A 13,840-nucleotide genomic window follows, 5' to 3' on the forward strand; every position below is an offset into this window, starting at 1 on the left:
TCCCCTCTCCGGCAGCGGGGAACCCCCCCGCGGCGGGCACGGGCACCCCCAGTAGCCGCTTCGCTGGGGGGGGCGGGCACACCGGGACCCCCCGGCCTGCGGCGCGGGGCGGTGTTCCCTCGTTAACCCCTTCCTGCCCCGCGGGATTCCCCCCACATCCCGCCTTTCCAATGGGAGGGGGGGGGGGGCGTTAACCCCACACTTGTACTGGGGGGGGTCCCATGCCCCCGCTGAGGGATTCCCCCCTTTGTAACGGGGGAACCCCCTCCCTGCACTGGGGAGGTTTCCCAACAACCCCTCCCTCGCAATGGGGGATCCTTCCCCTGGACTGGGGGGGCAAAGACCCCCATTAGCCCCCTTCCACCCCCCATGCACTGAGCAGAGCCTCCAGGACCCCCGGGGAGGGGGGGCCCTGCCTGCCGCAGCCCCCCCTGCAGTCACTATCAGAACATTCCCCCCCCCCCCGGCCCCCCCGGGGGACAGCACTGCCGCAGTGCCGAGGAGGAGGAGGAGGAGGAGGAGGAGGAGGGTGGGCTCCGCTGCACAAAGCCAAGAGCCCAAGGCCTCTGCACCATGGAGGGGGGGAGCGGGTGAGGTTCCCCCCCCAGCGATGGGGGGGGGGGGGGGGGGGGCACCCTGCAGCCTGGGGGACATGGGGACCAGGGAGGGGGGGGCTCAACACTCACGTGGGCTCGTTATTTCAGCACGGAGGACCGGCAGGCAGGGCGCAGGCAGCGCGGGGGGCTTCGGCAGCGCGTCAGCTGCCGGCAAGGGCAGGGCAGCTGCCTGCAGCCTCCTCCATCGCTGCGCCTCAGCCACGCACCCCACAACCGGCTGGGGAGGGAGGCACAAAGAGCCCTCCCCCCCCCCCCCCAGCCGAGGAATCCCCAATCCAGGCAGGAACCACGAAACAAACTCCAGCAGGATTCTGAGCGGCCGTTTCAGGGGCGGAAAGCGCCCCCCGAGTCCGGGAACCCACAGCCCTCCACCCTTTATTCCTTCAACAACTCCACAGGGTTTGGGGGGGGATGCGTGTGCTGATTTTTAATAGGGTTCAAACACAACAAACTTCTCACAGAAAGGGGAGACACGGGGTGCGTTCCTCCCTGTCTTTACCGGCTGGGCTTGGGGAGCGGCACACACCGGCAGGGGCTGGCCCCGCTCCTTCAGCCCGGTTCTGCAAGCAGAGGGTGGGGGAGCCCCAAAACACGGCCCCAGGCTTTCACCTTCAGCTCGAGAGCATCACACCCCCTCACTGCCAAGGTGCAAATGCCTCTGCAGCCTGGTAGATCCTTGCAACCCTCCCTGCCCGCTTGCGGCGATCCCCTGCAGGGGTGGGGGCCACATGCTCCCCGTTACCCGGCTCGAGATGAACCCAATTTCTTTAATACCGTCAGAAGAAACCCCAGCGGGATGCCAAGCCCGCCATGAGTTTGTCTCTGTTTTGCAGCCCTGGTTATACACACCGGTGAGCGCCAACTGCTGCCTGGCCAAGGGTTTAGACCTTAGGAAGGAATTTCGTTCCCAAAGGAGACCAGAAGAGATGTGAAAGAGGAGAGGGAAGAGGAAAACCCAGCGCCTGCTCAAGGCAAGGGGCAGGACTCTGCCGTGGCTCTGGGGCTAAGCCTCTCCAGCCCTGCCCCAGTGCTGCCGTGGGCTCCCAAGGGAGCTCACCTATTTCTTTTTGCCTGGGCCAGCGGAGAGACCACGGGGCTCTGGCCGGAGGGGAGCAGGGGCGGCACAGCCAGGTTAGAGCCTCCGTCCAGCAGCGGAGGAACGGAGGAAGCTGCGGAGCTGACAGTCCCACATCCCTCTTCCACAGGTCCACAGGGCACCTTCTTGCCTGGGAGCAGGCAGGGGAAGAAGTGATGGGGAGAAGCAGCAGCTTCCCTTCTCGGTGCAGTTCTTGGGTAGAGCAGGGTCGCAGCCCCGTCAAGAACCCTCCTGTCCCACCAGCAGTGCGTGAGGCTCTGGACAAGGCCACCAGGAAAGTCACACAGAGAAGTCTGGCACCAGCGTCCTGTGCGGACAAGGCAGGAACCACGCTGTGCTGTGTTATTTCTCCCATTCCTCCTTGAAGATGGAAGGTTATTTTCCCTCTTCCCCACAACCCCGTGCTGACAAGAGCTCCTGCTCCTGTTGTGGTTCTTTCTCCCGCCAGGCAAGACCAAGAGGAGGGAGGTGGCTGGCAGCAGGCAGGGCCAACAGCAATCCCGGCCTGGAATCTCTTCAGGGACATCCCAGCAACAGTGGGTAAGTGCCTTCTTCATGGACAGTTGCAAAAATTCACCCTGCCAGAGCGTGAGGGTGCAGCGCAGCCATGGTAGAGACAGGGATGAATGCGGTTTGGCTCAGATCAGGTCTGTGAGCGGGTTAACGCACAGTGCTAGCCAGCGTGGTGGGGTCCCTACCTTGGCAGACAGCAGCACTGACGCTGCACCTTGCACGTGCTGCCCAGGCTGAAGGTTTGGGAGAGAGACAGTAGCTTTTCTCGTAAGACAACAACCAAATTCGGAAGCATGGGAGTAGTGTTAGTCTGTCCAGGTTGCCCTGCACCAGCTGCCTGTGAAGGGGTGAGCACGGCGGGGGGACGGGCCGTCAGTGACAACGGCAGGACGCTGCAGGGTCCCGAGGCAAGCTGTGGCCTCCTGCTTAACTTAAATCCAAGAACAGAGAAAGACAGAAAGTGGGGGCAGGGAAGGGAAAAAAAAAGAGAGGAGGTTCCTTGTGTCTCCTGTTTTCATCAGAGCAGAGCCTTGGGGCTCCAGCCCACTGTCCGTGGGGGATGATCAGCTCTAGTTCTACTTTTGGCTGTTGTAAGCCTTGTGCCTCTGGTTCATGGGGTTTTCTGGAGACTTCATCCACTCCTTCTTGAGGAGCTGCTTGAGCTGGGACAGGCGCATGTTGGGGTTCTCTTGCTTCAGGCGTGGCAGATTGACTTCTTCAAAAGCTGTGAAGGCAGCTTTCATCCGGCGCTCGGGGTGCCAGTCCAGATCATTGGCAACGCTGCCGGGAGGGAATTCAGAGGGAGACATGCGTCAGAGACACCTCCCTGCAGACACCAGCCACTCGCCCTGCTCTGATCCCCTGTCAGTGCAACCAAGTGTGTACAGAATAACTCGGGTGATAAAGCAGAAAACCCCGTGATACTTCCCCTGCCCACTTCAAATACTCTCCACAGAACAACAGGGCAGGGGATGTGTCCTGTCCTTGCTGTGGAGATAGAACATCAGTGTCAAAGCGTAAAATGAAGCTGGTTCTGGGGGAGGCTTTATCTCCAAGAATTTCTCCTAAGGAAAGCAATGCCTTCAAAGGAGAGCAGCAGTAGCATATGGCCACATACCTGAGGACAGCAATGGCATCTTCAATTGTCCTGGCCTCCACCGATCCTTCCTCCAGTACCCTTCTGTTGATGTTTTCTTCCAAGGGGACCTCCAAGTGAGTCTTCTCCTTCTCCACTGCAGAGGCAGGCGGGGAAAGGGAGAGCCGTTAATGTCAAATCCAGCCCACACAGAACCCTCAGAAGAGGGTTTTCCAGAGCACTCTGAAGAAAGTGCTGAGAAAACCCAGCCAGAGTTGAGTCCCGGTCCTGGAAGTGTGCCTGCTCTGCAGCTCTGTTTCTCCACCTCAAGGTGACAGGACGTTTCTTTCCCCCCCATTTGGGTGTTAGACCCAGACGCAGCAAAACATGCAGCACAGAGCAGAGCTGCAAGCAGTTCTTGCTTTCCAAACATTTTGTCCTTCAGAGACAGTAGGTAAAAAAGGAACAGCCCTCCCCTTCCCACCTCCCAGCCCCCCCACGGCTGTCAGGGCCTTTCTATGGTATCATCGAACCTGTATCTGCATTCTCCTTCTGCTGCTGGTCTTTTCTGATTGTCTCCTCGATCTGGGCCCTGGTGACTTTGCCCGGAGTGACCTGCTTGGGCGACTTCCCTTTCAGCTTTGAGTCTTCCTCCTCCAGCAAGCGCTGCAGCTCCTTCTTGCGCTCCAGCTGCTCCAGCCGCCGCTTCTCCCTCTCTTCCTGAAAGGGAGAGAGGACCAGGTCACCTCCATCCTTACACCTTGGTAAGGCAGAGGGATCAAACCATCCCTTACAGGATCAGGGAACCCCGCTTGAACAGGAACAGGCACCTCATTTCTGCAGCTAATGCAGCACTGACCGCACCTTATCAGAAAGGACGTTGGCTGTTTCCCCCTGACCTCCAGAGAGACAGCGATAGTCCTTTCAGAATAGTAATTCCCCTGTCCCTGCCCTGTCTGCAACCATGAGCTGGCTCCCCATGATGTCAGCACTGCAAAACACAACCCTGCTATCGAGAAGGAGCAGGAGGTACCAGTCAGGACCGCTGACAATCAGATTAAATTTTCCATTTTAATTTTAATAAGTGGTCAGAGGTTGAAAGTTCAGCAGTTGTTCGAGACAAGCCAGTCAAGAGGCTGAATTTGTCCTCAGGTCTGGCTCACACCCCTCCCCACGAGCTGGGACAGGCTGTTAGACCAAATCCAACAAGCACTGCAGCTCTTGTAGTAATTTTAAAGTGCTCCAAAAGGAGTTTAAGAGCCACTTTGCCCTCCAAGGCTCAGGGAAGAGGGTGACAAGACCATGCAACAGGCCCTCAGGGGCTTTCAGCACTTTGGCTTGGAGGCTTTTTCCTCCTCTCCCAAAGCCTGTATGGTCTGGCAAAAAGAAAGAAACAACAAGTGAACATCTCTGTCTGGAGCAGCATCACATGCTGCAAAGCATTTCGCATTGAGGTTAGTTATATGGACACTTAATTATGGCTCTCATCCATTATTCACAGGGATGGCACAACAAACTGATCGAGTGTTAATGGAACTGGTTTACTCAAAGGCAGCTGCGCAGCCAAACCACCCCGGCAGTAACGCAACCTGCTGCCTTCATCGGTGTTTAAGGAGTAGGAGCAGAATTACACACGTTGGGGTAGGGCCCACATTGGAGATGGTAAGCAGGTCTGGGGTTTGAGACACTATTAAAAAAAAACACCCTGTAAGTTGCTCCACAGCTCAAGAGTTTAAAGAAAAACCTCATCAAAACACAGAATCAAAGCCCACAAATGCTGAATCAAAACACACCCTCAGGCTACTGCTGCTTCTGTCAAGTGCAGCAAGGACCAGGCCTTTCAATCCGGCCGGGAAGGGAAGGGATGGCTCACCTAGCCTCATTGGGAGCAGCTGGGGCCAAGGATGGGAAAAAAGCCATTAGAGGGATGAAGCCTTTATTACAACTGGCAGTCTTCAAATTCTTGGTCATTAAGTGCTTAGTGCCAGTGCCTTGAGACACAATGCCCTGGCAACTGGACCGTGCATGATTTCAAAGTGTAAACTTATTTAAGACACCCGCTTTCCCTGCCCACTGCTTTCCTGTCAGGCCTCTCCCTCTTCTAGTAAAGGCTGAGTAAACAATTGTACTCAGTCTCCCAGATTAGGAAGGATTTTGGCCACTCTTGGAATGGGGAGGGTGTCACAAACGGAGGAGGAAGACTGTTTCTCCCACCTTAAAAATTTATGCTCAGGGGTATGCCTGAGCAAGAACAGCCACGGTGCTTTGCCCATCCTCACTCAGCACAGCGCAGGGCAGGGCAGCTCCAGCTCCAGCTGGGATCTCCGGCTTGGCCACCAGCCTCCGCTTGAGCATCAGGCAGTTTTAAGGAAGAATGCAGGAGAAATCCCAAAACGGGAGAGATTAATATGCTAACACAGAAGGAGTGCCACAGAAATCACAGAAGGTCCAGCAGGCAGAGTAAGCCATTTAATTAGATGTAAAGCACATGCAAGAGAAGCAGCACCGCGCATTCAGGACACTGGTATCATGCCCGGAAGGGGGGCTAGTGCAAAGAAACTGTCCCCACACTGCTCATCCCAACTCTGACGCTCAGGGGTGACTGAACAAGGTAACCCAGAGAACCTGCTGGCATGGTGAGCACCTCAGCAAGGCTGCAGGTGTGGTTGTGACTTGAATAATTCAGGAGACAGATAAGGATTGAATACACAAGTACTAATGACCTAAGGGAAGGGGAGCAAGACATTCCAAAACAGAAATGTTATTTATAGTTAGAGAAGATTATCTTTTACCCCTGCTTATTACAGAAAGGGAACTGTCCTACAAGGCAGCTAGCTCAGCAGCCTGTCTCACATCACACAGCCCCAGCTGGGATGACAACACGTCTGACAGAGCAGAAATTCAAGGATAATGCTCTGCTGCTGTTAGCTCCTTTCAAACAAAACACTCCAAAGAGGACACATCCACTTAGTGAAGGGGAAACAGAGGTGCAAGCAGGGTGCAGAGCCTTCCTCCTGCACTGCGTGCTGCAGGGGACATCCAATTACTCCTCTGCCCCAGCTGCCAGTGTACGCTACTCCCTGCTCTCTGACATTTACAATTGAGTTTCTATTTGCAGAAAGTAAATAAGCTGGCACCCGTTACTAATTTGTCACAAGACCTGCAAAATCTACATGCTCAGGTTTCCCCCAGTGGCCCGTCACGTCCAGGTCTGCTCTGCACCTTTCATGGTGCTCGGAAGCAGCAGCGTGGAGCTGCCTGCTCACTGATCCCAAAGCCCAAGGGGCCTGAAGCTGTAATTTTTGGAGACTTTTCTCAGGTTGGGCCAAACCAGACTAATCCTTTATGAATCGTAAACGTCCTGATGAAAGAGAGGCTTGGATTTCTCGAAGTGAAACATACCACAAAGCTATTAGAAAATTGGAAAGGAAATTAATAATCTCCCTCGACATCGCTCTGCTCCGCAGGGCACTGGGACGAGCCGGGGGTGAGATCCATTTAGCTGGACACTCCTGTTCCCGAGGATTTGTGTGTTGAAACGCGAGTTTCCAGCCTCGCAGAGAACCGCCTGAGCAAGGAGCAATTCATTAGCTTTCAGAACAGCTTTCCACCTGCTAGACAGAAGGAGAACAAGGTTCCACGCACACAGCTTTGAGAGCAAGCGGTCAATTGAAGCAGCAGTGCTCCCAATCAACCTCTTAGCATGAGGCCCTGAGGACGGCTGGAAAGCACGCCACCAGCCTGGTGAAGCACACCGCTTCTCGCACGGCAGAAGAGCACCACAATGCAAAAATATGACGCAGTCAGAGAGCAAGTGGGGCGTAACCAACCTGGAGTTTGTCCAAGTGCTCACCACACTCTCTGAGGTACAGCAGAGCTTGAAGACGGTGCATTGGGTTTGTGTGGCAAGGTTTTGGTAGCAGGGGTGAGGGCTACGGGGGTGGCTTCTGTAAGAAGCTGCTAGAAGCCTCCCCTACGTCTGATAGAGCCAACGCCAGCTCCGACGGACCTGCCGCTGGCCAAGGCTGAGCCCATCAGCGATGGTCGTAGCACCTCTGGGATAACAGATTTAAGAAAAGGGGCAAACCCCCCCCGTGCAACAAATTGCAGCAGAAGAGAGGAGTGAGAATATGCGAGAGCAGCAGCTCTGCAGGCACCCAGGTCAGTGAGGAAGGAGGGCTGGGGGGGCTCCAGGCACCGGAGCAGAGGCTCCCCAGCAGCCCAAGGGGAAGCCCCCGGCGAGGCAGGCTGTGCCCCCAGCCCATGGAGCCCACGGGGGAGCAGTTTCCCCCCCACAGCCCAGGCAGGACCCCATGCCGGGGCAGGGGGCTGTGACCCGTGGGCAGCCCACGCTGCAGCAGCTCCCAGCAGGACCTGTGGCCCCATGGGGAGGAGCCCAGGCTGGGGACCCCCCGGGGACCCCCACTGGAGCATCTCAGGAAGAACCACTGCCCACTGGAGGACTCCTCAGGTTGGAGAAGTTGGTGGAGGAGTCTCCCGTGGGAGGGACCCTGCGCTGGAGCAGGGACAGCGTGAGGAGCCCTGTCCCTGCGGAGGAAGGAGCAGCAGAGATGTGCGATGAACTGACCGCAGCCCCATTCCCTGTCCCCTGCGCTGCTGGTGGGGAGGAGGGAGAGAAATCGGGAGTGAAGTTGTGCCTGGGAAGAAGCAGGGGGGTGGGGGAAGGTGTTTTTAAGTTTTGCATTTATTTCTCATTACCCTACTCTGATTTCAACGGTAATAAATTAAACTGATGTCCCCAAGTCGAGTCTGTTTTGCCCGTAACGGTAACTGCCGAGTGATGTCCCTGTCCTCACCTCAGCCCACGAGCCTTTTGCTGTGTTTTCTCTCCCCTGTCCAGCTGAGCAAGGGAGCGAGAGTGGCTTTGGTGGGCAGCTTGCATCCAGCCAAGGTCAAACTGCCACAGACGGGATGAAACACACCCCTTCCGCTGCCCACAGGGAGTCCAAGCAGGCATGAGGAAGTTGGTTCTGGGGGTCTGAACCCCAGGCTGGTGTCATCAGGGGTCTTTCTGCTGCACCTCTGTCCCCTGCATTGCTCATTCAACCCACCAGATTTCAGTACTGCATACCTGGTTCCACGCAGACATCCTCCGAAGAGGAAGAACAGTCATTTGACCTGTCTCACATTTTATCTGAATAAGAGCTGGTGCTCACAGCTGAGTAATTCTGCACTGAATCAGAGGACAGGGGGGAGAGAAAGTCACCACTTGCCTGTCTGCGATACCACTGCAGCTGGGACCTGTCGGTACACAAGCTGCCAGCCCACACCCTGTGACCAAGGCTAATGGGAATGATAAAGGCGTAAAACTCGCACCAAGAGTCCTTGCTCCCTCGTGTACTATCTGCACTCTTCTAGCACAAGTACTCACCCTGCATTTAACTTAAATCTTTCCTCAGTCCCTGTATGTACAAGAAGTCTCCTCGCTCCTACATCACCCACACGCTCTTCCTTCGCCCTTTCCACCGAAGGCACCAAGCGAAGCTGCAGGAGAAACCTCTGCAGGACGGTGCTGCTGATGCCATGACGTGCCGGGCAAAAAGAAAGATGCCAAGGGATTTTGAGCTGCTGCTGAACAAGGAGGAATTGCTTTCCTGGCATATGGGCACTCAGCAAAGAGAGCCCAGGCAAACTACAGCCTGAACAGGGAGAAGGGCTCGTCTCCCTCAGCCAGAATGTTCCAGCGGGAGTTTGGGAAGGAGACTGAAAGATGCAGCCAAATTCCCCGCGGACACCTCTGCTCCAGCAGCAGTCCCAGCCAGTGAGATCTCCCTGTACGTACCCACAGGGCACAGAGCAGTTACACCCAAGGTCACCAGAGAGAAGGCAGCCTGACTGTCTGCGAGACCTCTGCCCTTGACAGACACCCCACCAGTCCTTTCTTCCTATAATGCTCCAGTGCATTTAATGGCTTGTCACCCTTCCAAGCCTGCCTGCAGTTTTACCCAGGACACACACGCGCCCGTGGCTGTTTCATCACGACACATTTTAGCTAATTGCACAGAGAAAACCACACTGATCAGGCTGATGAGGAGTGCTGTGCTTTGAGCTGCAGCCTGACTTTGCAGAGGAAGAGTGGGAAGGGACAGAAAAGATGAAAACACCCAACCCAAATGTTTAAAGAAAAGCAGTTACCTAGGTAAAACCCTAAGTCTTCCAGCAAGAAGGATGTACTTTGTGCTTTCCAGCCAGCACTCTCCAGGGAAGGAGACATGCTGTGACTTGTGCTGAAGTGCCAGAGGAGGAATACACACATCACAGGTTGGCGATATTAGCTCAAATGTTCCTTTATGCATCACAGAGCCACCAAACAAGTGTCACCCTCTGTTAGCAGAGATCAGCCCCAAAGGCTGCTCTCAGAGCAGGGGGTGGCAGTGTTTAAAGAAACCCCAAAACGCAGCAAAAGCCAACAACAGGACAGTCATCTGGTGACAGCGAGTCTCACGACAGCAGGCACTGCATTTTGAATACCGAGCTTCCCTACAACCGAGTATTAACGTTGATGTGCATTGCTGCCCTGTCAGCAAGACCACCAGGCTGCCACGCAGAGCCACCAAACCTCAGAACAAAACCAGAGCTCGGCACTCTCATTTATTTCACGGAGGCTCCGATGGTTATCTGCAGGGGGAAAAGGATCAAAAGGGGTGCATGGGGGTTTGGTCTTGGTCTCGGCACGTCCTGAAGGCTCTGAGCTGCTCCTGCCTGCTGGTGGTGCAGGAATTCAGGAGTGCTGCATGGGTGCACTGAGACGCCATTAACGTCTTACTGCCATCGCCTGGAGAGACGGGGAAGAGCTGGAAAAACTAGGAAGAGCTGCTCAGCGCTGACTGCGAGGTGCTGAGCACATCCTCCTACACACACCACCATCCCCTCCTCCGGGTGCTGTAGCTGAGAGCGACACGAGTCCCTCCTGCAACATATGGCCGTGGCCAGCAGCGCTATTTCCATGCCAGCACCACCCGCGGAACAGCTACTTCTCCGGGGAAGTTTGACTCCTGTTAACGGTTTGGTTTCTGCCCTCCCTAGGATGAGGACGGAAAGTCATTTACAAGCTGAGTCACGCATCCCTTCCCTGCTGGGATGCGATGGGGCACAGGCAGCTTATTCCATTCTCCGTGGGGATGTTCCAGCCTGATGGCACGGGACAAGCAGCTGAGGAAGGTTTCACCGATTTATTTTCCCCCAGCGACCCACTCATTCCTGTTTGTTGGCCACTTGCTCACCCACACAAAGCCCCAGCCTTTACTTAAGCTGCGGCAGTGCCTGCGCGGGGCTCCCGCAGCAGGAAGAGCCCCTGTGTGGGTGCAGTGAGGCTCAGAGCCTTTCTAGCACGACAGCTCCCCATCTGAGCAAAGACTTCTGCTGCTGTGAGTTGCATGTCCCCAGGGAAGGGCCTGTGGGAAGCAAACACACGAAACCACAGCATTCAGGTGAAATTCAGACCTAGAGACTATGGCTATGCTGATGCAAGGAGAGGGGACAGCTGAGATGACGAAGAGAAATGACCTCACTGATTTTTCCAAAACCCACTCTGCGGCTCTGGGATGGACCCTGGTTTTCCAGTTAGCAATTCCAGCTCCCGGCACAGCTCCCCTCTCCAGACTCCCATGACCCTTGCCTGCAGGAGGCTGTTTTGGAAGCCCAGCCAAATAGGTCACTGTTGGCCAAGTCTTAAGTAAAGCAATAATAAGTCCTTGTTCAGGAAGTAATTAGGCAGCATTACAGGATTCTGTTGGGAACAGCACACAGGACTCCAAATTCCAAACATCAAGACACATATTAGGGGTGAACTCACGCAGATGTACACAGCACGCAGCTACCAAGGTCACGGGGACGTGCTGGCTTCCTGCCTGCCCGGCCAGTGTGCTCAAGTACAACACACAAAGTTCAGTAGCACCGAATTCACTGTGCACAAACCCAGTAACCCCATAAATCCCATTTACGTTGTTCATAGAAAGTCCTGTCTGGTTAGCGCGAGGGGAAAGAAATAATTTCAGAAGAGGCAGCTAAATTACCAACAACAACTGTTTCTAGAAAAATCCACAAAACCAGAAGGTAGATTTGTCTCATGCTGATGCTGGACAATGTTAAAATCCAACTAACCCAGAAATGAGCACTGAAGTGCTCTGTTCATCGAACAGAGGCAATCAGGCACCCAGGGCAGAGCAAACCAGAGCAAATCTTTTGAGAGACGTGTCCCGATGCAGGGCACACCAAGTCAGTGAGGGAAAAAAAGCTCTGTAATCCTTGACCCTGCAGATTCCTTTTTCCTTCTACAAAAATCAAAGCAAAATTAAGAAAGGAAGAGAAAGAAAGAAAGAAGCTAAAGAACTGCTTGGTCAAAAAAATCAAGCCCTGCAGCAGAGTTCCTGATCTTTTACTTAATTCAATTTTAAATGATTCCAACAATAAAGCTTTTACTGCCTCCCTTGGGAAGTCAGCTCTAAGAACCACCAGATTTCTGAACTACACATCAAAGCTTACACTTACTCCCACACTCAGCTTCTTTTAGCTCCCAGAGAAGCCACTAGTTCCAACTCTTCTGCCTGAAACTAAGCACAGGACAACATGTGGAGACATAGCTACAGCTGGGGGCCAGAGGAAGAGAAGCAAGCCTGGATCTCACAGGCTTAGCAAAGGACCAGCTAGAAGATACCCTTCTACCTGACTAGCCATTCACCTTCCTTTGTTCCTTCCTCATCACGTGTTTGTCTTCATCCTTCCAGTAGGCATCTTCCAGCTCCTGCTGACGTTTGGCATCGGCTGCTGCCTTTGCCTCTGCTTTCCTCGCGCGGGCAGCAGCCGACTTGGTATTTTCACCTTGGAACTTCTTGGGCATCACTCAAGGTGCTCTGTAGAGAGGAAAAGAGGTTCAGACCCTTGCCCTGGACAGCACCTTGTGTTCACCATCACCCTGGGAAGCAGGAACAGCTGGAGTTTACATCATGAAGCGCCCCTTATTGCCTCACACTATTTCAAGATCCTGGGCAGAACAGATCTAGCAATCTCCCAGCTCACCCATGAGGAACTCTGCTCCCTCTGCCCCAGATCCTCAGTGCAGGACAGTTCCTCCTGCCTATGTATTGTGCTGCAATAACACGATAAACCAAGCTGCTGGGTTCCTGGTACTGAATCAAAAGCACAACCGCCCTGCAAGCTGAAACACTCTCTGCTGCTGAGTCAAAACGAAGCTGGGTGCTTTCGTTCTGCACCAGCAGGCTCTGAGGGGAATTCACTGCTGCCAGCAGAGAAGGATGAAGCAGCACAAACACTGCATCACGCCCTCTGACTGCACAGAAACGCAGCCTCGTGGCTCCATTTAACTTGGATAAATAGCCACACGGATGTGCTGTATTAATCTCCCCTGCATCATTAAGGCAGGAAAAGTCCTAAAAGCCAGGCACAATGGGAGCCTCAAAATGAATTAGGCACTAAGAAAAGCCCTTCTTTTCACCGCGCTGCCTGTGCAGACACCATGCTCTGGATCTTAAATCTTTACTTTTAATGGCAGATAACTATTTGCTAAGCAAGAAACAACAGAGAAGGGCTGCTGGTTAGGGACAGCTGCTTCAGTCCCAGGCTTTCCAAAGCCTGGGCTGGATTAAATCCCTTCTCCTCCCCAATACGTGCTCTGACCCTTCTTGAAGGGCACGATCTGGGCTGAGCGCCAGGGCAAGGCTGCGGGACAGCACAACGGTGCGTGGGAGGGTGCGGGTCGCTCCCAGTGCCACAAGGGCCCAGCCCAGTGCCAGGTCCCGCACCCAGAGCCGGCCTGCCCCGAGGCCAGAGCCCCGCTCCACACCAGTGTCCCCAGCACCCCACCGCGTCCTGGGGCCCTACAGAGCCCCCACCAGCCCTCCCCTCCCTCGACAAAGCCCCCCGGGCTGCCCACCCCCATTTGCTCAGGGAAGGGACAGCTTTCCCCCTCCACCCCTCCCCACATGCCCGGCCCCTCCCCCTCAGCCCTTCCCCGAGCACCCCAGCCCCCCTCCGAGCCCCCACCCTCCTCGGCCCCCTGCCCTCCCCCAAGGCACAGGCCTGCCCTCCCCCAAGGCACAGGCCTGCCCTCCCCCAAGGCACAGGCCTGCCCCCCCAGTCCTTCCTCCTCCCCTCAAACCCTCCCCAGGCCTCCCTGCCCCATCACCCCCAGCCCAACCCTTCCCCTCCCGCACCCCCGGCCCAGCCTCTCCCCTCAGGCCGGCCCCGAGACCTGAGCCCGCCGCCCGGGTCCAGGCCCGCTCCTACCCGGTCCCCACCGCTCCGGCCGTCGCGCGTCTCATACGTCACCGGTGCGCGCTGTCGCTCCAGCGGGAGGGGTGGGGCGGGGCGAGGCGAGCGACGCCGGCGGCTCGTCAGGGCGCGCGTCCCGCCGCCGCCATCTTTGCTAAGGGCACGGTCTGCTCTGCCCTCGCAACTCGCCGGGCCCGGTTTGCGGGGAGCGGCGGGCCGGAAAACAGCCGCCGCCCACGGCAGCGCCCGTAGCGTGGCGGGAAGGCCGGGGGAGAGCCCACGCTCCGG

The 13,840-nt window shown here is 55.8% G+C and overlaps 1 protein-coding gene across 2 annotated transcripts; it reads right to left on the reverse strand.

Moving 5' to 3' along the window:
* Positions 1-916: 916 nt before the first annotated feature.
* CCDC124 (coiled-coil domain containing 124) lies at positions 917-13,725 on the reverse strand. 2 transcript variants are annotated; one of them, XM_055804860.1, is made up of 5 exons: positions 13,568-13,725; positions 12,003-12,174; positions 3,835-4,021; positions 3,344-3,458; positions 917-3,006 (listed from the first exon to the last, which is right to left on the reverse strand). In XM_055804860.1, exons 2-5 carry the CDS (start codon positions 12,159-12,161, stop codon positions 2,802-2,804), a joined length of 666 nt encoding a protein of 221 aa, XP_055660835.1. In that variant the 5' UTR covers positions 12,162-12,174; positions 13,568-13,725; the 3' UTR covers positions 917-2,801. The 2 variants fall into 2 exon arrangements, with proteins under 2 accessions (XP_055660835.1, XP_055660836.1); XM_055804861.1 differs by having other exon boundaries at positions 13,533-13,607.
* Positions 13,726-13,840: the final 115 nt, after the last annotated feature.

This window comes from Falco peregrinus, chromosome 5, assembly GCF_023634155.1.
Source record: "Falco peregrinus isolate bFalPer1 chromosome 5, bFalPer1.pri, whole genome shotgun sequence".
Classification (NCBI taxonomy): domain Eukaryota; kingdom Metazoa; phylum Chordata; class Aves; order Falconiformes; family Falconidae; genus Falco; species Falco peregrinus.